The following is a 27,082-nucleotide window of genomic DNA, read 5'->3' as shown; positions in this document are numbered from 1 at the left end:
GACAGATTAGGACTCTAAGCGCCGCTGTTCGCCAGCTCTAAGAAAAGCTAAATGAGCTCTCTCCTTTCCGGAAGTTACGATCTACAGCTATGCAGAGCCTCACAGATGCCGGGAATCGCAGCAAAAGCTGCAACAATACTCACCCTCTTAAGTTGGGGCTCTTTGGTTTCTCCTAAGAAAAAAAGATCATCGTAATTTGCAGAAGGAAAAAAAGAACCCAAGGAGTCAATTTGCACAGAAAACTTTCTGGAAAACAAAACAAAACATAATGAAGCAACAATGGCCACTCCACTGAGTCTCCCGCCCCGCTAAGGACTGGTTCTGCTGTGCCTTTTCCTGGACAGGCTGTGGGAGATCAGAGACAGCCAGATCTGCTATTCGGTACCTGAAGAGACAGAAAAGGACTATATCGTGTAGGGACATCTCCAATGATCTGGGGCTGGAGCCCCGGGAGCTGGCGGAGCGCGGAGTCCGCATCCTCTCCAGAGGTAGGACACAGATTTTCACGAAGCAGCAGCTTGGTTACCGCGGACAGGATAGACCGGGATGAGCTCCGCGCTCGGAGCGCGCGGTGCCTGGTGAACTTTGAAGTCCAGGTGGAAGACGGAGTAAAACAGTACGGAATAGAAGTAGAAGTGACTGCTGTAAACGACAGTGCGCCACAATTCCAGGCTGAGAATCTGGAAATGAAAATTAATGAAATCACTGTGCGTGAAACACATCCCCTCCCCGAGGCTGTTGACCCAGATGTAGGCATGAATTCCTTACAGAGCTACCAGCTCAGCCCCAATCGCCACTTCTCCCTGGATGTGCAAACTGGAGAGGATGGAACTCTACACCCAGAGCTGGTACTGGAGTAGGCCCTGGACCGCGAGGAAGAGGCTGTTCACCACCTGGTCCTCAGCGCTGCTGAGGGTGGTGACCCGCGTTGCTCCATCCAACACCGTGCACATCCACGTGAAGGTGTTGGATACAAATGACAATGCCCCGGTTTTTACTCTACCGATTTACCGAAAGTTCCAGAGAACGTGCCCCCGGGCTGCTTGCTGTGAGCGCCAGCGACCCAGATGAGGGAGCCAACGGAGAAGTGGTCTACAGATTCTGGAAAATCAGTGAAAAACAATCTCCGTTATTCCAGCTTAATGAAAATACTGGGGAAATATCAACAGCAGGGGATCTAGACTATGAAGAATGTGCATTTTATTTTTTAAAAAAAATATTTTATTTATTCATGAGAGACACACAGAGATAGAGACAGAGATATAGGCAGAGAGAGAAGCAGGCTCCATGTGCAGTTTATGAAATGGAAATACAAGCTGAAGATGGAGCGGCACTTTTGGGGAGGACCAGAATACTCATTTTAGTGGAAGATGTAAAGGACAATAGACTGGAAGTGATCATTACATCTCTGTTTAGTCCAGTCTTGGAAAATACTCTTCCTAGGATAGTAATTGCCTTCTTGAATTTGCATGACCGAGACTCTGGGAAGAATGGTCAAGTTGTCTGTTACACACACACCTCATAATTTACCTTTTCAATTAGGAAATTTAATAGATTATTATAGATTGTTGACAGTCCACATTCTTAACAGAGGGGGAAAAAGCCTTCTGAATATCACATCACAGTAACAGCAACAGACAGAGGACTCGCCCTTGTCCATAGAAATTTACATCAACGTACACCTTCAACATCAAGGATAGCCCACCTTCCTTCTCTGGAAACTCCTACGACTGAGTATGAGGAGACAGACTGATGTCTCCCTGCAAACAACCTTAGAGGCATCTTCATCTTCTTGGTGACAGCCCATGACACTGACAGCAATGAGAACACCCTGGTGTTATTTACACCTTGGCTGAGGACACTATCCAAGTATCGCCTCTTTCTTCCTATATCTGCATCAACTCCGACACTGGCATGATATACTTGCTGCGCTCCTTCACCTTTGAGCAGTTTCATGATCTTTAAATGCAAGTGAGGGCAAGCCACAGGGGGAACCCACCATTAGCAGCAACGTGTCGCTGAACTTGTTTGTGCTGGACAATGCACCAAAGATCCTGTACCTCACTCTCCGCCACTGATGGTACCACCAGTGTGGAGCTGACATTCCAGTATCCAGAACCTGGCTACCTGGTAACCAAGGTGGTGGCTGTAGAAAGAGACTCAGGTCAGAATGCCTGGCTCTCGTACCACCTGCTCAAGGCCAATAAACTTGGGCTCTTTGAGGTACAGGGCCTTCTGGACAGAGACAGGCTCCAGAGGAACCTGGTGGTAGGTCATCCCCCTCTCTCACCCACTATCACACTCACTGTGACCTTGGCTAACATTCCAGATGTGCTGGCTGACTTTAACAGTCTGGAGGTCTCTGCACACCCAGAGACCTCAGATCTCACCTTATACTTAGTGGTGGCAGTGCCTGCAATCTCCTGGCTCTTCCTCACCTTTGTCATTGTGTTGCTGGCACTCAGGTTGTGGCGCTGGCACACCTCACATCTATTCCACGCTTTGGGAGTTGGATTGGCTGGTGTGCTTTCATCTCACTTTGTGTGTATGGACCGGGTACTGGCTTTTCTGCCAACTTATTCCCAGGAAGCTTCATTCATGGTGGACTCCTGGGAGAGTCACGTGATCTTTCCCCAGCCCAAGTATGACAGCATGCTGATCAGCCAGAGGGCTGGAAGAAAAATGACATTTATGTGTTTCAGATGATTCTAAGTTTCCTATAGAAAACACCTCTTTGGTATCAGTAAGTTCCATTTTTCCTTTGTTTTCTATTATAATTGGTTTTCTCTTCAAGTTTTGCACTTAAGGTATGATACACCATTAATATAAGATTAACACAGGGATCCCTGGGTGGCGCAGCGGTTTGGCGCCTGCCTTTGGCCCAGGGCGCGATCCTGGAGACCCGGGATCGAATCCCACGTCGGGCTTCCAGCGCATGGAGCCTGCTTCTCCCTCTGCCTGTGTCTCTGCCTCTCTCTCTCTCTGTGACTATCATAACTAAATAAAAAAAATTAAAAAATATATAAGATTAACACATACATGTGTGTTAACATATTTCACACAGAGTTTTCACTGGGCCTAATTTTTCCTCTAACATCTATAGGAGGCATTTATTGGTTATATCACTGACAAAATTTTCACTTTCTCATAATTAAATTAATCGAGGGTCAATGGAAACCTTCTTCATGGGACTACTCCCATTACTGAGCATTGAAATGGGCTATTTGGGTGGGGTTGCTTGGTTGGTTATCAGTTTACTATTAATTCTTAGGGGTAGGGTAGTTTTCCATCCCCAAAATTTACTATTGTTGTTATCTTTAGTGGTCCCATTGTGAACTTCTTACATATCTTTGAACCTCTTACATACTGCTGAAACATAACTACAGCTCATACTGATTTTGTAAAGGCACATTAGTGAGAAAACACATCCATTCTTCTTGAAGAAAGTGAAAGCCCAGACTTTTTTTGCTTTTTCTGTTTCTCTGATAGGACAATATGCCTTTGAGGTTTTGTTTTTCAGATCACGTATTTGTAGAGGTTGTTTGAATTTAAAGATCATTTCTGAAGGAAGAATGATACTTCACTTAGAGGCGTTTCTGAGAATGAACACCGAGAGGAAAAACCAAGGGAGATAAACATTATTCCTCAATTATCTGTTTTCTTATGGCTCAATTCTCCAACCTACAGGCTAGAAAGAAATCTGGATAAGGGAGACAGTTTAGGAAAATATTTTCAGGAACTGCCAGGAAAAGTTCTAAAAATATTTTATTAGCTTTTAGCTATAAGGAAAACAGTATTTGATTTTAAACATAGTGTCATTTTAAGTAATAAAAGACATTCCAGCAGTCTTTATTTTTTTATTAATTTTTTGAGAGTGAAAGGGGGTGGAGCAGACAGAGGGGGAGAGAACCTTAAGCAGACTCTCCACTCACTGAGGAGCCTGAAGGGGGGCTGGATATCAAGATGCAGAGATCATGACCTGAGCAAAATCAAGAGTCAGAGGCTTAACCGACAGAGCCACCCAGGCCCCCCTCCAGGAGACTTTAAAAATAAGCTTTGAAGTTGACTCAAAATTCTATTCTAAACATGCTGGCTATAGGGTTAAAAAGTCTGGAAAACTATTATGACATACAGACATTATAATTATTTCAAATACTCTAATCCTAAGCTAGTAAGAAAAAACTAAAGCATGAGGGTCATATTTTTTATTGTGATGTTGGGAAACCATCACTTGACATTTCTGTCCTGGGGAGTAACCATTGGGACTTAGTATTCATAAATATTAAATATGCGTTAATGTGAGAAAAAGAACAGATATTGATGATGGCTTGTATGTCATATGTAACTACTAATCTCTACTATTAATAATACCATTTGCAAGCTCACTGCGTGGATAACTTGGCAGAGTGTAAAATGCTGAATTTTACTTTTCTCAAACGATAGGACTTTTGCATTGGTCACAATTTATATAACAAAATAGGCTTAAAGATAAAATCCTTGCTTATCTTAATGTTTCATCTTAAAAGAAGAATTAAAATATATTGGATTTGCTTCAAAATAATGAGGGCTTACTATATATTTTAAATGAAGGTGGCCTTGTGTTGATCATTATTGCTGTTGGGTGACAAATATGCGAAGATTCAATAATAATACTCCCTCCTTTTGTATAAGTTTGAAATTTTTTCCATAATAAATTTCTTTTAAAAACTAAGTATATAGGGGCACCTGGGTGGCTCAGTGGTTGAGTGCTTTTGACTGGGGTTGTGATCCTGGGGTCCTGGGATAGAGTCTTGCATTGCGCTCCCTTCAGGGAGCCTGCTTCTTCCTCTGCCTGTGTCTCTGCCTCTCTCTGTGTCTTTCATGAGTAAATAAAATCTTTTTTAAAAAAAACTAAGTATATATGCTGTAATACTTCAGTAAAACTAAAATTTGGAGCTATTATATAAGTGCATTTTCAAAGATCAATATATACAATCCTCTCTCTCTGCACACACACATATTTCTCTCGTATACATTTCTCTATTTCTCTCTATATACAATCAGCTCCCAGCTCACCGGTGTTGCAGTAAAGCCACTTACTGGGATAAGTAGGCCAATGCAGAAGTAAAATACTACATCAGGAGCACTTCTCAGAGTATAGGGCCTATATAGAAATATATAAGAATTTCGAAGAGCAATATAAATATTCTAGAGATATTCTAGAGAAAAACTGGATTCGAGGAACCAGACTGCGGTTCCACACGGGGCCTCTGGGCGCCGCTGTCGGCCAGTACAGGGCAAGCGCAGTCGCTCGGGATTCCTCAGTCTCCAGCCTGGGCTTTCCTGCGCAGTCACCAACACGTACGGAAGGAAACCCGCTCACACACTGAGGCTCCGGGCCGCGCAGACTGCCCAACATCCACGAATTCCCAGCGCTGCCTGTCATGGGCGGAATGTTCTTCTAGTGACGCCGCGGATTGCAGTTTCTTCAGCTTTCCGGAAAGACTGGGACCCAGCGAGAACTGGAGCACGCAATGGGAGGGAGCTGTGTTCGGAGGCGGCCAGCCGGCAGGCGGCAAGTACTGTTTCCCTTCCTGCTACCTTTGTTCTACCCCGCACTCTGCGAGCCCATCCGCTACTCGATTCCCGAGGAACTGGCCAAGGGCTCGGTGGTGGGGAACCTCGCCAAGGATCTTGGGCTCAGCGTCCTGGATGTGTCGGCTCGGAAGCTGCGAGTTAGTGCGGAGAAGCTGCTTTTCAACGTAGACGCAGAGAGCGGGGACTTACTTGTGAAAGACCGAATAGACCGTGAGCAGATATGCAAAGAGAGAAGAAGATGTGAGTTGCAGTTGGAAGCCGTGGTGGAAAATCCTTTAAATATTTTTCATATCATTGTGGTTGTTGAGGATATTAACGACCATGCCCCTCAATTCCATAAAGATGAAATAAACTTAGAAATCAGTGAATCTGTATCCGAAGGTGCACGAATATCTCTTGACCCTGCCACTGACCCCGATATAAACACAAACTCCGTTAAAGATTATCAGATAAATCCTAACCCTTATTTCTCATTAATGGTTAGAGTTAATTCTGATGGTGGTAAATACCCAGAGTTATCTTTGGAGAAGCTCCTAGACCGTGAAGAACAGCGTTCTCATCGCTTGATACTGACTGCCTTGGACGGGGGGAACCCATCAAAAAGTGCCACCACTGGAATAGAAATCTTTGTCAGGGATGCCAATGATAACTTCCCAGTGTTTAGCAAAAATGAATATACTATCAGTGTTAGTGAGAATCTGCCCCCCGGATCCTCTGTGTTGCAGGTGACAGCCACTGACAAAGATGAGGGCCTCAATGCAGAAGTAAACTACTATTTAAGGAGCACTGCTCAGAGTACAAGGCACATGTTCTCACTGGATGAGAAAACAGGTATGATTAAGAATAACCAGCCATTGGATTTTGAAGATACAGAAAGATACACCATGGAAGTGGAGGCAAGGGATGGAGGTGGTCTCTCTACCCAATGTAAAGTAATCATAGAAATCCTAGATGAAAATGATAATGACCCGGAAATAATCATCACTTCTCTCTCTGATGAAATTTTGGAGGATTCTCTTCCAGGAATGGTCGTGGCTCTCTTCAAAACACAGGACCAGGATTCTGGGGAAAATGGAGAAGTCACATGTAATTTAAGTAGAGATATTCCGTTTAAGATTCATTCTTCATCTAATAATTACTACAAGCTGGTTACAGATGGAGCCTTAGATCGAGAGCACAGTCCCCAATACAACGTCACCATCACAGCCACCGACAGGGGAAAGCCGCCCCTCTCTTCTAGTATAAGCATCTCTCTGCACATCGCCGACGTCAACGACAACGCGCCAGTTTTCCACCAGGCCTCCTACGTGGTCCACGTGGCCGAAAACAACCCTCCTGGAGCCTCCATCGCCCAGGTCAGCGCCTCCGACCCCGACCTGGGGCCCAACGGCCGCGTCTCCTACTCCATCGTGGCCAGCGACCTGGAGCCACGGGCGCTGGCGTCCTACGTGTCGGTGAGCGCGCAGAGCGGCGTGGTGTTCGCGCAGCGCGCCTTCGACCACGAGCAGCTGCGCGCCTTCGAGCTGACCCTGCAGGCCCGCGACCAGGGCTCGCCCGCGCTCAGCGCCAACGTGAGCCTGCGCGTGTTGGTGGGCGACCGCAACGACAACGCGCCGCAGGTGCTGTACCCGGCGCTGGGGCCCGACGGCTCGGCGCTCTTCGACACGGTGCCGCGCGCCGCGCAGCCCGGCTACCTGGTCACCAAGGTGGTGGCGGTGGACGCCGACTCGGGACACAATGCCTGGCTGTCATACCACGTGCTGCAGGCCAGCGAGCCGGGACTCTTCAGCCTGGGGCTGCGCACGGGCGAGGTGCGCACGGCGCGTGCTTTGGGCGACAGGGACGCGGCCCGCCAGCGCCTGCTGGTCGCTGTGCGGGATGGGGGACAGCCGCCCCTCTCGGCCACAGCCACGCTGCTCCTGGTTTTCGCTGACAGCTTGCAGGAGGCGCTGCCAGACGTCAGCGAGCGCCAGGCGCCCGCTGATCCCCAGGCTGAGCTGCAGTTCTACCTGGTGGTGGCTTTGGCCTTGATCTCCGTGCTCTTCCTCCTCGCGGTGATTCTGGCGGTTGCCCTGCGCCTGGGACGCTCCTCCAGCTCCACCACCTGGGGCTGCCTTCAGCCTGGTCCGTGTGTCAAGTCCGGACCTGTGGTTCCTCCCAACTGTAGCGAAGGGACTTTGCCCTATTCCTACAATTTGTGCGTTGCCCATACTGGAAAGACAGAGTTTAATTTTGTGAAATGTAATGAGCAGTTGAGTTCAGGACAAGATATACTACTCTGCAATGATTCATCTGGGGCCTTAATTCCACTTCAGGATGGGCATGATTTGACTGCGCATCCTGAGACTCTCACACAGGTGAGTTCCACTTTTGTGTCTTCTTTATTATTCTACTAGTTTCTCTTATTTCTGTAACTAATCATCTTTTTGTGTTCTCAGTGTTTACTCTGTGGATTATATTTTTCAAGATTTACTCGTTTCATAAGTTGCTCTACAATTCAGAAATAATGTCACTAAATTGGAGATATCTAGTCAAGTTCAGATTAGCAAAACAGGTAGTGACTTCTTACCAAAAAAAAAATAATGAGTAATTATTCAAATCTGATAAGATTTAAGATGAATTTTCCATATCCTACTTATATGTTTTAAGTTTAATAATATTAAGCTACCCATTAAGTATCAAAGGAAGTGCTTTTTTCAAAGAAACATTTATTGCAAATAATGTCCTGGGTATATTTAGGTACTTCCATTTATTTTAGTAATTTAAAAAGCTAAGCAAGCTGGGTGCAGATCCACAAGTCTCTGAAATTCTATGCAAAGTTATTTTCCTTAGGAGATGAGTCAACCTGTTTTCCATTGCCAGGTTTTCAATGCTCCCCAGAACTTAATACTAACTACCCTAGAAGAATTTTTCTCTTCAACTTTTGGGTTTTCTCGTTGTCTTCTTATGTTCATCTTTCCTTGGAGCTCAAATTGTACTCTTTCCTAATCTTTTATCTTCTACATTGCAAGATAATTTCCAAGAAAGCAAATGAAATATTGCCTTTTGTACTTTGTCTCTGATTGTCTGATTTTGTCTTTCAAGACAAAATACAAAATCTTTTAAGAGTTCCATACTTGGGGGTATAGTGACATAAACATTTCTGAACTTGTTCTCTAAATGAAAAATGTGAACCTAGGGGTGTCTTGGGTGGCTCAGTTGGTGAAGTATCTGCCTTCACCTCAGGACAGGATCCCATGGACTCCCTGCTGGGTGAAGAGCTTGCTTCTTCCCCCTCCCTCTGCAGCTCCCCCTATGTGTGCTCTCTTTCTGTCAAATAAATAAATAAAATCTTTTTTTTAAAATACATCACTATTCTAACTTTGTAAAAATTGTAGCTTGAAATTCTTATAGATATTTTTCTTCCCATTACAACACAGGCACGTTATATTTCTTTTAGTTTGTGGTTACTTGCTCAATTCATTTAAATAGGCCAGATTAGCTTCTAATTATATATGCCTATAATAACAAATGTTTTTTCAAAAAATTCACAAAGACTCAATAAAACTGTTTTAGAAATAAGAATATTGGGGCACCTGGGTGGCTCAGTGATTGAGCTTCTGCCTTTGGCTCAGGTCGTGATCTGGGGGTAGTGGGATTGAGTCCCGCATCAGGCTCCCCACAGGGAGCCTGCTTCTCCCTCTACCTATGTCTGCCTCTCTCTCTGTGTGTTTCTCATGAACAAAAAAAAGAAAGAAAGAAAGAAAGAAAGAAAGAAAGAAAGAAAGAAAAAGTATTTTGAAAACCTTTACCACAATATTCATGCTAAACAAATTTAACTAACTGGTTAATTAGCTTAAAGCTCAAATAAAAAAATTAAGTGAATTATAAAGGGTATATCTCATACAGTCTCTATATGAATGTCTATTAAACATACTGAGATCATTTCAATCAAAATTTCAAATAAAATTATAAGACTCTTCTGAATATAGTTAGAAGCTTGTAGGAAATAAAATAGGCATTATTTAACCTTTTACAGTGGGTACGTTTCTTTTTTAAAAATTTTTTTAAATTTTTATTTATTTATGATAGTCACAGAAAGAGAAAGAGAGAGAGGCAGAGGCAGAAGCAGGCTCCATGCACCGGGAGCCCGATGTGGGATTCGATCCCGGGTCTCCAGGGTCGTGCCCTGGGCCAAAGGCAGGCACCAAACCGCTGTGCCACCCAGGGATCCCAGTGAGTACCTTTCTACTGAGAAAATGAGTATTGCAAATATGGATTTGACCAGTTACTTTCATTTAATATTTTATAGTACTTTCATTCCCTTTATCCTACTCAGTGAGAAACCTACAAATAGTAGTTGGCTTAAGGAATATCAGCTGAGAAACCATAAAAGTTTTGTAAAATAAAATATCCAACAAAGAGTAGCGTTTTTTTCCATTGCATACATAGTGGGTGCAGTAACTCCTGAGGACTCTGAGCGCCGCTGTTCACCTACTAGGTGAGATACACAGCCTGTGCTCAATCCGGATTTTCAGGGCTCTGACTACACAAAGCTCCTCAGTTTCTACAGACCGGCTGCTGGGCTTCAGCGAAACTGTCTCCAGAATTTAAGGTGCCTAGGCTACCGAGGCACCCTGAATCCAGAGAAAGAAAAAGGAATCGGTCAAAACACAGCGTATTCGCTGTGTATCCCGCTAGTGAATACTTGGCAAGAATTCCTTGACTAGACAACAATGGCTGCTAGAAGGAACCGGTCCCACCGCACAGCGATGGTTCTGCTCTGTCTTTTTCTCGGTCCGTCATGGGAGGCTGAAGCCCGGCAGATCCGCTACTCCGTTCCTGAGGAGTTAGAGAAAGGCTCTTTCGTGGGCAACATCGCCAAGGACCTGGGGCTGGAGCCCTGGGAGCTGGCGGAGCGCGGAGCCCGCATCGTCTCCAGAGGTAGGACACAGCTTTTCGCTCTGAACCCGCGAAGCGGCAGCTTGGTCACTGCGGACAGGATAGACCGGGAGGAGCTCTGCGCTCAGAGCGCGCGGTGCCTGGTGAATTTTAACATTCTCGTGGAAGATAGGGTGAAACTCTTTGGGATAGAAATAGAAGTAACTGATATCAATGATAATGCACCAAAATTCCAAGCAGAAAATGTAGACGTAAAAATTAATGAAAACATTGCTCCAGGAATGCGTTTTCCTCTCCTGGAAGCTGTTGATCCAGATGTGGGTGAGAACTCCCTCCAAAGCTACCAGCTCAGCTCCAATAAGCACTTCTCCTTGGCAGTTCAGAGCCGTGCCAGTGGAGCCAAATACCCGGAGCTGGTGCTGGAGCATGCCCTGGATCGTGAGGAAGAGGCTGTGCACCATCTTGTCCTCACTGCCTTGGACGGGGGTGACCCTCTCCTATCTGGTACGGTTCTCATCAGTGTGACTGTCTTCGATACGAATGACAACGCACCAGTCTTTACCTTGCCAGAATATCGAGTGAGTGTTCTGGAGAACTTGCCTGTGGGGACACAGCTGCTGAGAGTCACTGCCACAGACAAGGATGAAGGAGCCAATGGAGAAGTAACATATTCGTTCCGAAAATCACCTGACACACAATTGTTGAAATTCCAACTAAACAAAAATACTGGGGAAATAAAATTATCAGAAAATCTAGATTATGAAGAAACAGATTTCTATGAATTAGAAATACAAGCAGAAGATGGAGGAGCATATCATGCAATGGCAAAAGTATTTATTACAGTAGAAGATGTAAATGACAACAGTCCAGAGGTGACTGTTACATCTCTATTTAGTCCACTATTGGAAGACTCACCTCTGGGGACTGTTATAGCTCTTTTAAATGTGCATGATCCAGACTCTGGACAGAATGGACAGGTCACCTGTTCAATATCAAGGGATCTACCATTTAAGTTAGAAAAATCCATCGACAGTTATTATAGGCTGGTGACACACAGAACCCTGGACAGGGAACAGGTATCCTCTTACAATATCACAGTGACAGCCACGGATGGAGGAAATCCACCCCTATTAACGGACACTCACTTCACCCTGCAAGTGGCAGATATTAATGATAACCCACCCACCTTTTCCCACATCTCCTACTTCACCTATATCTTGGAGAACAACCCTAAAGGTGCCTCCATCTTCTCGGTAACTGCACTAGACCCAGACAGCAAAGAGAATGCTCAGGTTATTTACTCCCTAGCTGAAAACACTTTCCAGGAAGCACCTCTATCCTCCTATATCTCTATAAACTCAGACACAGGAGTCCTGTATGCACTGCGATCCTTTGACTATGAACAGTTTCGTGATCTACAGATTCAGGTGATTGCCATTGACAGTGGGGACCCACCACTCAGCAGCAACATGTCATTGAGTATATTCGTGCTGGACCAGAATGACAATGCACCAGAGATCCTGTACCCTCCCCTCCCCATCGATGGCTCCACTGGTGTGGAGCTGGCTCCCCGATATGCAGAGCCTGGCTACCTGGTCACCAAAGTGGTGGCAGTGGACAGAGACTCAGGCCAGAACGCCTGGCTGTCCTACCACCTGCTCAAGGCCAGTGAGCCTGGGCTCTTCCAGGTGGGGCTGCACACGGGAGAGGTGCGCACAGCGCGGGCCCTGCTGGACAGAGACGCGCTCAAGCAGAGCCTGGTGGTGGCGGTGCAGGACCACGGCCAGCCCCCTCTCTCGGCCACCGTCACGCTCACCGTGGCCATTGCTGACAGCATCCCAGATGTCCTGGCTGACTTGGGCAGCCTGGAAGCCCCAGGTGACTCCCAAGCTTCAGACCTCACGCTGTACCTGGTGGTGGCCGTGGCCGCAGTCTCCTGCGTCTTCCTCGCCTTTGTCATCGTGCTGCTGGCGCTCAGGCTGAGGCGCTGGCACGCGTCGCGTCTGCTCCAGGCTGCAGGAGGAGGGCTGCTGGGCGTGCCGGCCTCGGCCTCGCAGTTTGTGGGCGTGGACGGGGTGCGGGCGTTCCTGCAGACCTATTCTCACGAGGTGTCCCTGACCGCGGGCTCGCGGGCGAGTCACGTGATCTTCCCGCAGCCCAACTATGCGGACACGCTCATCAGCCAGGAAAGCTGTGGGAAAAAGGATCCTTTGTCTTTGTTGGATGATTCGAAGTTTCCTATAGAAGACACCCCTTTGGCTCCAGTGAGTTTTACTCTCTTTCTTTTAAGAATTGTAATTGGTATCACTTTTAGGTTTACAGCATAATGATAGAATATTTCAATCTATATTTTCACTTTTTCCTCCGTTTCAGTGATATTTGTTTCTTGTTAAAAGAAGAACAGAACTTGATGGCTAGTAAGGTTAATATGTTTTTGCTTTTCGGTCAATATTCACTTAATCCCAGTGAAGGCCTATGATTACAAGCTGTTATGGTTTGCCTTGCAGAACCTTCTACTTTATAGTTTTGTTTAGTATAGTATGACAGTCCCTGAGAGGACTCTCATATAGAAGTGTCTGTCAATTTATGTGCACTTCTGTTGGCCACATGTTGAAATCCTCCTTAGGCAACCCTAGCTCTTGTTTTGAAGGCGGGTCTGGTAAGAATAGGTGAATATCAGAACTAAAAGCATTAGCTTCATTGGAAACAACCTAAATACAAGATTCCTCAATGTTGTTCTTCCCAACACCTTTGTGGTTTTCTTTTCAACCTATGCCTTGTAGTGATAGTTACAGCTAAATATGCTTCCTAGATAGATTTGAATTTTTCATTAATATTCTATTGACAATTGATAACAATGTGATAATAATGTGTGCTTAAATATTTCCAAGTGTAATCATAATTGGTAACAATGCAACATCCATTTTACTTGCCATTCTAATTTCATACTGTTATATGGAAGACATAGCATTTTAATTTGACTTTCCTTATTCAGTAGGGATTCTAGAGAACATATATAAGGTTAACGTATAGAGGCAAATTTTGGGTTCTTCTGTCAGCATTTTTCGTTAAATTATCTTATGTCTAAGGATGAAAAAAATATAGACTGGGGATACAGGTCCGTACATGTTTCCAAGTACAGGAGCAAAAGATCTGTGCCAACAGTATTTCAGTAGCTCTTTAATGTAGAAGAAAGAAGACCCACCTCAATTTCTGAAAACTCTGAAATTAGGAGTCACAATAAACTTAAAGAAATATCATTTCTGTGGGAGATCTGAATATAAGCAGAGATGTACACAAAATTATTCTAAACAAATGATCAGTAGAGTTATGATCAGTGACCAGTAAGCCCATTTACTTTATTGAAGATGGTGATGTGCTTGGTTTGATATCTTACTTTTAATTTATTACTAATATTCTTCTAAACTAATATGGTAGCACAAAGTCAAAGAATGCCCTAATGTGTCTCAAAATATTTAGGGAATCATGACTTTTCTCATATCATCTAACATTTGTTCAATAATAGGTCTGTGGGGGGATCCCTGGGTGGCTCAGCGGTTTGGTGCCTGCCTTTGGCCCAGGGCGCGATCCTGGAGTCCCGGGATGAGTCCCACGTCAGGCTCCCGGCATGTAGCCTGCTTCTCCCTCCTCCTGTGTCTCTGTCTCTTTCTCTCTCTCTATCACAAATAAAAATAAATAAATCTTTTTTTAAAATGCAATAATAGGTCTGTGGAAGGAGAGCACATCTCTTTGGGTCAGTTTTTAGCTTAAATTATTCAAACAGGGATCCCTGGTGGCTCAGCGGTTTAGCACCTGCCTTTGGCCCAGGGTGTGATCCTGGAGACGGGGGATTGAGTCCTGCATCGGGCTCCCTGCATGGAGCCTGCTTCTCCCTCTGCCTGTGTCTCTGCCTCTCTCTCTCTCCATGCCTCCCATGAATAAATAAATAAAATCTTGAAAAAAACTTATTGAAACAAGACATTTTAAATTTATCTTTGGGGTCAAAATTACTATGCATCTGTCTGAAATAATTTTTTGTTCTGAAAAATACAGACTTAAAAAAACTCTTTTGATATGTAGCTATTTTAAGTGTTTTAAAATATTATTATTTAAAGGCAGTAGAGAACACTTTAGATGATTGTAATGAATATGGGAATGACTGCCTTCTAGTTCCTAAATATGGAGGATGGATTAATACTTTCTAGCTAAACATAAGCTAGTATTGAAGACAAAAAAAGTTTTTTGCTTGTCTTCAGTACTTGCCTTTGTGGATGCTACCTTAAAAAAAAAAAACAGTGATTACCTCTGGATGGGAGAACTGGATAGCAACAGGCCATGGGATAGAAGACCTACTTTCCACTCTATAATCTGTGTTTTTTTTTGAATTTTGAAAAATCTTTTTACCTGTTCAGAGACTATGTAAATTTTTAACATATATAACATATGATAGTTTTGACCATGTGAAACATATTTCATGATGAAAATGAAATCAGTGAAAAATAAGATTCAATATTTTAGCAGTTATCATCTTACATTTTAAAAAGATTTCCTGGGGCGCCTGGGTGGCTCAGTCGGTAGAACATGCAACTCTTGATCTTGGGGTTGTGGGTTCGAGCCCCACATTGGGTGGTTACTTAAATGTTTTAGAAATTAAAAAAATAAAAGGATTTCCTGATAGAAAAACTAGATTGTGGTTCCACACAGAGCCTCTGGGCGCCGCTGTCGGCCAGTACAGGGCAAGTGCTATCGCCAGGGATTCCTCTGCCTCTAGCCTGGGTTTTCCTGTGCAGTCAACGACATAAAGAGAAAGAACCGCTTACACTCCGGTTCCTGGCTGCGCATACTCTCCCCAGCACACAGAGATTCCCAGTCCCAAGACCGTAGGCTCTGTATGTTCTGGGCCGAATGCTACCAGTGTGATAGCATGCACTTTCTCCAGCTGGAAAGACTGGGACCCAGCGAGAACTAGAGCACGCAATGGGAGGGAGCTGTGTTTGGAGGCGGCCAGCCGGCAGGCGGCAAGTACTGTTTCCCTTCCTGCTACCTTTGTTCTACCCCGCACTCTGCGAGCCCATCCGCTACTCGATTCCCGAGGAACTGGCCAAGGGCTCGGTGGTGGGGAACCTCGCCAAGGATCTTGGGCTCAGCGTCCTGGATGTGTCAGCTCGGAAGCTGCGAGTTAGTGCGGAGAAGCTGCTTTTCAACGTAGACGCAGAGAGCGGGGACTTACTTGTGAAAGACCGAATAGACCGTGAGCAGATATGCAAAGAGAGAAGAAGATGTGAGTTGCAGTTGGAAGCCGTGGTGGAAAATCCTTTAAATATTTTTCATATCATTGTGGTTGTTGAGGATATTAACGACCATGCCCCTCAATTCCATAAAGATGAAATAAACTTAGAAATCAGTGAATCTGTCACCCCAGGGACTGGAATAATTCTTGAGTCTGCAGAAGATCCTGATATTAATATGAATTCACTGAACAAATACCAACTAAGTCCGAATGAGTATTTCTCCTTGGCGGTGAAAGACAATCCCGATGGTGGCAAATATCCAGAATTAGTACTGAAGAAGACCCTGGACCGAGAAACACAAAGCTCTCATCATTTGGTACTAACAGCCTTAGATAGCGGGGATCCACCACAAAGCAGCACAGCTCAGATCCGAATCCTGGTGGTGGATGCCAATGATAACCCTCCAGTGTTCAGCCAAAATATGTACAAGGTCAGTCTTCAAGAAGGCGTGCCCCCAGGCACTTTGGTGGTGAAGGTGAGTGCCACTGACCAAGATGAAGGCTTCAATGCTGAGATTACCTACTCATTCCTTGGTGTGGTTAATAAAGCCCAGCACGTGTTCTCTCTGGATTCTGCTACAGGAAGCATTATAACTCATCAACCCTTGGATTTTGAAGAAGTAGAAAGATATACCATGGATGTAGAAGCCAAGGACCGAGGATCCCTCTCTACACAGTGTAAAGTAATCGTAGAAGTTCTAGACGAAAATGACAACAACCCTGAAATAATCATTACTTCTCTCTCTGATCAGATTTTGGAGGATTCCCATCCAGGAATGGTCGTGGCTCTCTTCAAAACACAGGACCAAGATTCTGGGGAAAATGGAGAAGTCACATGTAATTTAAGTAGAGATATTCCGTTTAAGATTCATTCTTCATCTAATAATTACTACAAGCTGGTTACAGATGGAGCCTTAGATCGAGAGCACAGTCCCCAATACAACGTCACCATAACAGCTACTGATAGGGGAAAGCCTCCACTCTCCTCCAGCACTACCATCACCCTGCACATCGGCGATGTCAACGACAACGCACCAGTTTTCCACCAGGCCTCCTACGTGGTCCACGTGGCCGAAAACAACCCTCCTGGAGCCTCCATCGCCCAGGTCAGCGCCTCCGACCCCGACCTGGGGCCCAACGGCCGCGTCTCCTACTCCATCGTGGCCAGCGACCTGGAGCCACGGGCGCTGGCGTCCTACGTGTCGGTGAGCGCGCAGAGCGGCGTGGTGTTCGCGCAGCGCGCCTTCGACCACGAGCAGCTGCGCGCCTTCGAGCTGACCCTGCAGGCCCGCGACCAGGGCTCGCCCGCGCTCAGCGCCAACGTGAGCCTGCGCGTGTTGGTGGGCGACCGCAACGACAACGCGCCGCGGGTGCTGTACCCGGCGCTGGGGCCCGACGGCTCGGCGCTCTTCGACACGGTGCCGCGCGCCGCGCAGCCCGGCTACCTGGTCACCAAGGTGGTGGCGGTGGACGCCGACTCGGGACACAATGCCTGGCTGTCATACCACGTGCTGCAGGCCAGCGAGCCGGGACTCTTCAGCCTGGGGCTGCGCACGGGCGAGGTGCGCACGGCGCGTGCTTTGGGCGACAGGGACGCGGCCCGCCAGCGCCTGCTGGTCGCTGTGCGGGATGGGGGACAGCCGCCCCTCTCGGCCACAGCCACGCTGCTCCTGGTTTTCGCTGACAGCTTGCAGGAGGCGCTGCCAGACGTCAGCGAGCGCCAGGCGCCCGCTGATCCCCAGGCTGAGCTGCAGTTCTACCTGGTGGTGGCTTTGGCCTTGATCTCCGTGCTCTTCCTCCTCGCGGTGATTCTGGCGGTTGCCCTGCGCTTGAGAAGCTCTTCCAGCCTGGCCACAGGAGGCTGCTTTGAGTCTGTTCTCTGCTCCAAGTCTGGACCCGAGATTCCTTCTAACTACAGTGAAGGAACATTGCCCTATGCTTATAATTTGTGTGTGCCTGGCGATCAAACTAATGTGGAATTTAATTTTCTCACATCTGTTGATCATTTTCCAGCCACACAAGATATTCTCAATAAAGATAGCTCTTTGGGGCTATCAGCTAGCATTTTAATTCCTAATGCTGAAGCAGACAAGAAGACTTTTAAACAGGTAAGTATTTAAAATAACGCTTTTTTATATTCTAATATGCCAATATTTTTCAATATGCCATTGTTTAAAGATTCTAAAAAAGGGGCATGTGGCTTGTTCAGTTGGTAGAGCAGGTGTTTCTTAATCTCAAGGTTATGAGTTCAATCCCCACTTGGGCATAGAGCTTACTTAAAAATAAAATAATGATTCTAGATTCAGTCTCTTTATAAAGTTCTTAAGGGTAAATCTAAGTCAAACCTATTGGTATAACTGTTTAAAGTTTACAATGGAGTCCTTCTCCATTCAGAGTAAAAATATGTATCTATAGAAATCTCTGGCAAATTTTTCATGAAATAGGCTATTACTTAAGAATACGGAACACAATTATAGTTTTATGTTTTGGTATTTTAAATGACTACCCTAATGCCATCCAAATTTCCTCAAATGTTTCCTATTTATTTTACTCAATTAAGAAATATTGTTAAGGGGATCCCTGGGTGGCGCAGCGGTTTAGCGCCTGCCTTTAGCCCAGGGCATGATCCTGGAGACCCGGGATTGAATCCCACGTCGGGTTCCCAGTGCATGGAGCCTGCTTCTCCCTCTGCCTGTGTCTCTGCCTCTCTCTCTCTCTCTCTGTGACTATCATAAAGAAATAAAAAAATCTTAAAAAAAAGAAACTTTAAAAAAAAAGAAATATTGTTAGGAATTATAGTCATGTGCCCTGATATTTTTTGGAACTGTGCTAGCTCCACATCCACAAATACTATTCCCTTCAGTTGTTAAAAATCAATAGGAAGGAAATCTAACTTACAAGTTTTCAGTTCCAGTAGTATTTGAAAATATTTTTTAAATTAATCAAGCTCTTTTTTAATAATTATTACTTTTATTAAGTGCTCTTAGTAAATGTTTATCACATTATGCAACTCATTATTGTGTGCAATTTTCGTTGTTATAAATATGTATAATTCTTGGAAAAGTGTGTAATAACTTATGGAAGACACATTAGTTGGGTTTTCTTACTCGTTGCAATAATAAGATTCGGCTCTAGGCGCCGCTCTTCACCAATCAGGGAATGGGAAGCTGCAAGCAGCAGTCCCTTCCTCCCTCCCTCATCTCTACAACACAAAGCGGAGTAATATGGATACTCACAGATCCTGATGCTGGAAACAAAGTGGTTCGCTCTCTAATATATTTTGGCTGCAATCATTCCGGAACCTCGTAGATACATAAGCCGATTCAGAACAAAACAGCTCAGGAAATCAGGGAATATATGCTCAGTTTACTGCCATGGGGAATCCGCTACTACGCCTGGACCGCAGAGGGCTGGTCCTCCTGTACATTTTTCTGAGGACTCTACAGGAGTCTGAGGCAGGGCATATCCGATATTCGGTGCCTGAAGAGACAGACAAAGGCTTCTTCGTGGGCAATATTTCCAATGACCTGGGATTGGAGCCCTGGGAGCTGGCGGAACGCGGCATCCGCATCATCTCCAGAGATAGGATGCAGCTTTTCGCTCTGAATCCACGAAGTGGCAGCTTGATCACTGCAGGTAGGTTAGACCGGGAGGAGCTCTGTGAGACAGTGTCTTCCTGTTTTTTAAATATAGAGATACTTGTGGAAGATACCCTGAAAATTTATGGAGTAGAGGTGGAAATAATGGATATTAATGATAATGCCCCCAGCTTTCAGGAGGCGGAAATAGAGATAAAAGTCAGTGAGCACGCAAGTCCCGGATCCAGATTTCCCCTTCCTAGCGCTAGGGATCCAGATGTGGGAATGAACTCCCTCCAGCGCTACCAGCTCAATCCTAATAGTTACTTTTCCTTACAAATGCGAGGTGGAACAGATGGGGCCGAGAATCCTGAACTAGTGCTGGAGGAGAGTCTGGACAGAGAGAGAGAGGCTGCTCACCACCTCCTCCTCACAGCCTTCGATGGAGGAGATCCCATCCACCAGGGTGCTGTTGCCATTCATGTGGTGGTCCTCGACGTAAATGACCATGTACCAAAGTTTACACAGTCTGTATATCGAGTGAGTATTCCTGAGGATCTCAGCTCTGGAACTCGGGTTCTCATGATAAATGCAACTGATCCAGATGAGGGAATCAATGGGGAAGTGGTGTATTCATTCAGGAATATGGAAAGCAAAACTTCTGAAATATTCCAACTGGATTCTCAAACTGGAGAAGTCTTAATACGAGGTTCTTTGGATTTTGAGAAATCTAGATTCTATGAGATGGAAATTCAAGGTCAAGATGGTGGAGGTCTTTCCACCACTGCTAAGGTGTTCATCACAGTTGTGGATGTGAATGATAATGCTCCAGAAATAACTATCACATCTTCTACTAACTCAGTGCTGGAGAACTCTCCTCCAGGTACAGTTATTGCTCTTCTAAATGTACAAGATCAAGACTCTGGAGAAAATGGTCAAGTCTCATGTTTCATTCCTAACAGTCTGCCTTTTAAATTAGAAAAGACTTATGGAAATTATTACAAATTGATAACAAACAGAATGCTGGACAGGGAGCAGGTCCACAGCTATAATATAACCTTGGTAGCCAAAGATCAGGGATTTCCACCCTTGTCTACAGAAACTCACATTTCAGTAAAGGTAGCAGACGACAATGATAATCCGCCCACTTTTGTTGACTCACCTTACTCTGTCTACATTCCTGAAAACAACCCCAGAGGAGCCTCCTTCTTCTCAGTGATGGCACTTGACCTGGACAGCAGAGAGAACTCCCAAGTCACTTATTCCTTGGTGGAAGATACCCTCCAGGGAGCACCTTTATCCTCCTACATCTCCATTAACTCAGATACTGGCACCCTGTATGCCCTGCACTCCTTTGACTATGAACAGTTTCGTGACCTGCAACTGTGGGTGACAGCAAAGGATAGTGGAAACCCATCACTCAGCAGCAATGTGTCTGTCAGCATATTCGTGCTGGACCAGAATGACAATGCACCAGAGATCCTGTACCCTACCCTCCCCATCGATGGCTCCACTGGTGTGGAGCTGGCTCCCCGATATGCAGAGCCTGGCTACCTGGTCACCAAAGTGGTGGCAGTGGACAGAGACTCAGGCCAGAACGCCTGGCTGTCCTACCACCTGCTCAAGGCCAGCGAGCCTGGGCTCTTCCAGGTGGGGCTGCACACGGGAGAGGTGCGCACAGCGCGGGCCCTCCTGGACAGAGATGCGCTCAAGCAGAGCCTGGTGGTGGCGGTGCAGGACCACGGCCAGCCCCCTCTCTCGGCCACCGTCACGCTCACCGTGGCCATTGCTGACAGCATCCCAGATGTCCTGGCTGACTTGGGCAGCCTGGAAGCCCCAGGTGACTCCCAAGCTTCAGACCTCACGCTGTACCTGGTGGTGGCCGTGGCCGCAGTCTCCTGCGTCTTCCTCGCCTTTGTCATCGTGCTGCTGGCGCTCAGGCTGAGGCGCTGGCACGCGTCGCGTCTGCTCCAGGTTGCAGGAGGAGGGCTGCTGGGCGTGCCGGCCTCGGCCTCGCAGTTTGTGGGCGTGGACGGGGTGCGGGCGTTCCTGCAGACCTATTCTCACGAGGTGTCCCTGACCGCGGGCTCGCGGGAGAGTCACGTGATCTTCCCGCAGCCCAACTATGCGGACACGCTCATCAGCCAGTACAGCTGTGGGAAAAGCGAGCCGCTCTTGATAACTGAAGATTCAGCGGCTGATTTAGGCAATGCGGACTCTACGAATAATCAGGTGAGATTATCTGCCTCCCAGTTGTTGGTATCTCTGCACAAGTCTTTTAGGTGACTTTTTCAAAACAAAACAAAACAAAACCAACCAGTTTTTAGTGGGAGGATGTATTCGGTTTATACATATTTAGAGCAATACATGTGCGTTCCTGTACTTTATCTTTCAACAAATTAACATTACTTTTCAGAAAAGTTTTTCTCTTCCTCTGGCATATTGTCTTTTGATTCTAAAGGTCTAGTTCAGCTATCATGGCTTGCTTTATAATAAGTTAAATTTTAGTAATATTTTTCTATCATCAGTCTCTGTGGCTATCAATGTAAACTGGTTAGGATTCAAATTAATGATTCACAGTTTTTATTTATTTCCCTATTACAACTTCACATTGCCTTCACTAATTTATAATTATATCCTACCATTATTTACTTTATTTCTAATGTCCAAATTTGACCTTGCTGATTCAGTGGCATATACTCTGTAGTTCTTTTCCTTATCTATACACACATATATACACACTTGCAGGCGTTTACACATGTAAGCTTTTCTTTGAGCATGAAACAATTATATTTTGATCTCTGATGGGTGGTGATATGTTTAAATTATGTTGATTATTTCAACTTTGTCTCTTTTATTTATACTACCAAAACATAAAAATCGACTGCTTTTTTACTACTAGATTCTCTTGGGATTGAAAATGTAGAGTACACTTCTTTTTTCTAGGCATCTTTTCTGTTTCTACGATGGAGTCATTTGATTCTTCTCTTCTGAAGAAATAGTTGACTAAAACTGGTATTATTTCCTTTTATTCTTGTACTTGTAAGATTTTTTAACGTGGTAAGTTCACTTGAGGAAATAATTTTGATCCTATGCTTCTCAAAAAGTCATTTACAAATTGACTAAACATGTTTATATTTTCATATTTACTGATGTGGTCCAGTTTGTGAATATGAGAGATGGGGTAGTTATTTGGACCTTGTGAGACTGATTTAGCTGGTATTTTTTGTTTTGTTTTGTTTTCAATATGCCTATGAGTCATGGATTCCTTTTTTTATTTCCTTTGAAAAGTCATTTTGTATTCTATTTAAGTATGCTCGATCCTTCCTTATTCAGAACCAACTTGTAATTGAAGCTCTGGTAGTTACCTAATGACCTATGTGTTATCTGAAACAATGTCTAGGAAAGTCAAGTGAGAAAAGGAGACTTACTGAGGATATTTGATCACAGGAATCATCTCCATAATCAATTCAGCTTAGTTTGAATTAATCATGCCACTTTGAGATGTTTGGCCCAGATTATTTACATATTCAGGTTCCCTTTCAAGTTTTCCTTTCTCATTCAGGAATTGACCTTAATATATTTAACTATGATTGAGTGTCTAACGTTTGGGCAAAAAGGAATTTCAACTGTAGGAAAGGGGGATCCTGCAAATTTAGATGCCTAAATTTGTCCCGATGTCAAGAAAAATGTCAGAATGCTTTGAGGATGTAGGAATAATTTTTATGCCTATGGATGTGGAAACAGAAAAAAAGATTTAAGGTATTTTACTTGAATTGAAATTAGATGAGTAAAAAGGATATGATTTGTTGGGAGAGGGAGGTTGTTACATGTATTTTTTAAACATTCAACAGTTAGGAGCTGGCAGCCAAAATCTTGGAGAACAAACAGGAAAGGTCATCTTTGAAACATGAGATTAAGACAGTTATTTTGACTCAGAGTTAGTGATAACGATCTGTTAGGGTACAACATGTGATCCAGTTAGATAGAGAATAAAAATAAAACGCTCTCACATTTTTGCATGTCATTAAATTCCTATGGTAACCTACAAGGGAATGCTTTTGTATTTTATGGTGAAAGTGTACAATTGATAATCCTTTTCAAAGATGTCTTTTATAAGTGGCAAGGAAGATTATATGTCATTGGCCATCCTTATCCTGAGTATGCCTTTGAACTCTCCTCCAGTTACCTCCGGAAAAAGGAGGAGGAAAGTTATCTGCACATAATATTGAAGATAATACTAGGTGGTATTTCATGGCTGTAAAAATTTACCTATGTCACTTGGAGGCTGTTTTATCACGGGTCTTTGTTTTAAGTTGGGAGAGAAGACTTTGCTTTGTTACTCCAGTATGTGCACTGCCTCTGATTAGAAAAAGATATACTTTTCTCATACTGGGTTAATGGCTCTTCTATAGAATCATATTTTTAAGGAAACTTCTTTGATAGTAAACACGAAAATAGACACATCTAAAGCTCATACATTGCCTCATTCCCTCTACATCAGTTCAACAATCTGTCAGATTAGTGACTGCCATTATTTGCAAGGCTTCAAACTGCCGTTTTCTAAGTAGACTCCAAGCGCCGCTGTTGGCCAATGCGCTGCAAGAACTGGAGCCCAGGAGCTACCTAACTGATTTTCTGCACAGTCACGGAAGCAATTCTAAAAGGAGATAAAGCCCAGAATTCGGGCTCTCTGCTCAGCAAAAATGATTCTGAAATACGGAATAGGATGCCTTGAAACTGAGAGCGTTGAGTTTTCTACGCATTAGCAGGAAATATTTTAAACACAATTTGTAAAGCATCGTCTTGTAACATCTGAGGCTGCAGCAGCGCACAAAAGGATGGGAACTAGGGTGAAGCAGAGGAGCCATTTCGGGCAGCGGCAAGTACTCTTTCCCTTCCTGCTGCCTTTGTTCTGTGGGGGGCTTTCTGAGCAGATCCGCTACTCTATTCCTGAAGAAATGGCCAAGGGCTCAGTGGTAGGGAACCTAGCTGAAGACCTGGGGCTGCATGTAGAAGATTTACTGAACCGAAACCTCAGAATTAGTGCAGAGAAACAATACTTTACCATAAACATGGAGAATGGCAACATATTCGTCAGTGAAAGAATAGATAGAGAGTCACTTTGTCTCCAAAGTCCCCAGTGTATTGTGCCTTTAGAGATCATGGCAGAGAATCCTCTAAATGTCTTTCACGTATTGGTGAGGGTAGAAGATATAAATGACAATACACCTTATTTTCCCCAAAATAGCATTGTTTTACAAATCAATGAATTTGCAATGCTAGGAACTCGGTTCCGTATGGAATCTGCTATAGATGCAGATGTAGGACCTAACTCTCTCCAGAGTTACCAACTCAGCCATAATGAGCATTTTTCTCTGCTGGTGAAGGATAAGACTGCAGGCAAGAATGCCCCAGAATTAATACTGGAGAAGCCCCTGGACTGAGAACACCAGAGCTCCCATCTTCTGGTCCTGACCGCAATGGATGGGGGTGACCCCGTCCAAAGTGGCACCATTCAAATCAAGATTGAAGTCACCGACGCCAATGATAATGCCACAGTGTTCAGTCAGGATGTGTACAAAGTTAGCCTTCCAGAGAACTTGCCCTCAGGCACCTCTGTGCTCAAGGTGACAGCCATCGACCAAGATGAGGGCATCAATGCAGAGATCACCTATTCCTTCAAAACTTTAAGAGATATTGGAAATATGTTTATGCTAGACCATCAAAGTGGAGAAATTAAATCCAAAGGTCCCATAGACTTTGAAATCAATAGAAGTTATACCATTAACATAGAAGCCAAGGATGGTGGAGGCATGGCCACTGAATGTAAAATTATAGTAGAAATTTTAGATGAGAATGACAATGCCCCGGAGGTTATTTTCACTTCAGTATCTAGTTCCATAACCGAGGACACAGAACACGGGATGGTGATTGCTCTGTTCAAAACACATGACAAAGATTCAGGAGAAAACGGAGAGGTCACATGCCTCATAAAAGAAAAAGTTCCTTTCAAAATGGAATCTTCTGCCAATAATTACTACAAGCTTGTAACAGATGGGGCCCTGGACCGGGAGAAGACCTCTTCCTACAATGTCACTATTACAGCCACCGACAGGGGAAAGCCACCCCTTTCTTCCAGTTCAGGCATCTCTCTGCACATCACCGACGTCAACGACAACGCACCAGTTTTCCACCAGGCCTCCTACGTGGTCCACGTGGCCGAAAACAACCCTCCTGGAGCCTCCATCGCCCAGGTCAGCGCCTCCGACCCCGACCTGGGGCCCAACGGCCGCGTCTCCTACTCCATCGTGGCCAGCGACCTGGAGCCACGGGCGCTGGCGTCCTACGTGTCGGTGAGCGCGCAGAGCGGCGTGGTGTTCGCGCAGCGCGCCTTCGACCACGAGCAGCTGCGCGCCTTCGAGCTGACCCTGCAGGCCCGCGACCAGGGCTCGCCCGCGCTCAGCGCCAACGTGAGCCTGCGCGTGTTGGTGGGCGACCGCAACGACAACGCGCCGCGGGTGCTGTACCCGGCGCTGGGGCCCGACGGCTCGGCGCTCTTCGACACGGTGCCGCGCGCCGCGCAGCCCGGCTACCTGGTCACCAAGGTGGTGGCGGTGGACGCCGACTCGGGACACAATGCCTGGCTGTCATACCACGTGCTGCAGGCCAGCGAGCCGGGACTCTTCAGCCTGGGGCTGCGCACGGGCGAGGTGCGCACGGCGCGTGCTCTGGGCGACAGGGACGCGGCCCGCCAGCGCCTGCTGGTCGCTGTGCGGGATGGGGGACAGCCGCCCCTCTCGGCCACAGCCACGCTGCTCCTGGTTTTCGCTGACAGCTTGCAGGAGGCGCTGCCAGACGTCAGCGAGCGCCAGGCGCCCGCTGATCCCCAGGCTGAGCTGCAGTTCTACCTGGTGGTGGCTTTGGCCTTGATCTCCGTGCTCTTCCTCCTCGCGGTGATTCTGGCGGTTGCCCTGCGCCTGGGACGCTCCTCCAGCTCCACCACCTGGGGCTGCCTTCAGCCTGGTCCGTGTGTCAAGTCCGGACCTGTGGTTCCTCCCAACTGTAGCGAAGGGACTTTGCCCTATTCCTACAATTTGTGCGTTGCCTCCGATTCTCAGAAAGCAAGGCTTAATTTTCGCACTATGACTAAAGAAATGGGCCCCCCACAAGATCTCTCTAATGAAGCTTTTGGAAATAAGTGTCACTGAGGAGAATAACAAATTAAGCACTAACTCTGATGCTTCTGTTCGCCTGAGTTTCAATAAACAGGTTTGGTTTAATTTTCAAATAATATTTTGGCAAAAAAATCTTAGATCATATCTACTATTACTTCGTTTGTTTACTCTCAATATTTTCCTTTCCTTTTTGTGTAGACCAGTAACTTCATTATTAGCCCTCAAGTATTTTGAAATATTTTGATAAGTTCACCTGTGATAGTCTTCATCCGCCTACACACAAAATCTCCTGTTCTGTGACAAGTGGGTATTATGATGCTGTTGCCACGTAAATATTTATAACTGAAACATTAATGTTTTCTTTCTGTGGGTGTTTCTCTTTCTCAAAACATCAATATCTTGAGCAGATAGGGCTTTTTCTTTATAATTACAAAGTAAGAGAAAAACGCAGAAGAAAAGTTTTATTTTTAAAGGACAGAGTAATATCTTCATAATATTACATTCATTAGGGATTCTTTGAATCCCACTGAATAGGCTGATTTTATTCCCAATATTTTCTCAAAACTATCTATAGATTT

General features: G+C 45.3%; 2 protein-coding genes and 1 pseudogene across 18 annotated transcripts in view; all 3 read left to right on the top strand.

The window, feature by feature from the left end:
* LOC129513663 (protocadherin gamma-C5) overlaps positions 1–27,082 on the top strand; it is a 182,761-nt gene that overhangs the window by 88,784 nt on the left and 66,895 nt on the right. The window contains exon 2 of one of the 17 annotated variants that reach the window (XM_055331877.1): positions 7,893–7,934. The exons of 13 other annotated variants lie outside the window; for them this stretch is intronic. In XM_055331877.1, the coding sequence (XP_055187852.1) occupies positions 7,893–7,934 (42 nt within the window). Of the gene's footprint in view, positions 1–7,892; positions 7,935–10,111; positions 12,723–15,226; positions 17,857–18,969; positions 21,559–27,082 lie in introns of those variants that run through there. 3 more of the 17 variants (XM_055331882.1, XM_055331886.1, XM_055331878.1) reach the window with 3 other exon arrangements.
* Positions 280–1,252, top strand: LOC129513670 (protocadherin gamma-A9-like; annotated as a pseudogene).
* On the top strand, positions 23,806–26,738 carry LOC129513553 (protocadherin gamma-B1-like). The gene is given in 3 exon segments (XM_055331676.1): positions 23,806–26,515; positions 26,517–26,598; positions 26,703–26,738. Coding segments are annotated over 3 exon segments (2,466 nt in total). The 5' UTR covers positions 23,806–24,167.

This window comes from Nyctereutes procyonoides, unplaced genomic scaffold (genome assembly GCF_905146905.1).
Source record: "Nyctereutes procyonoides isolate TBG_1078 unplaced genomic scaffold, NYPRO_anot_genome, whole genome shotgun sequence".
Lineage (NCBI taxonomy): Eukaryota > Metazoa > Chordata > Mammalia > Carnivora > Canidae > Nyctereutes > Nyctereutes procyonoides.
This window is presented reverse-complemented; position numbering and strand designations above follow the sequence as displayed.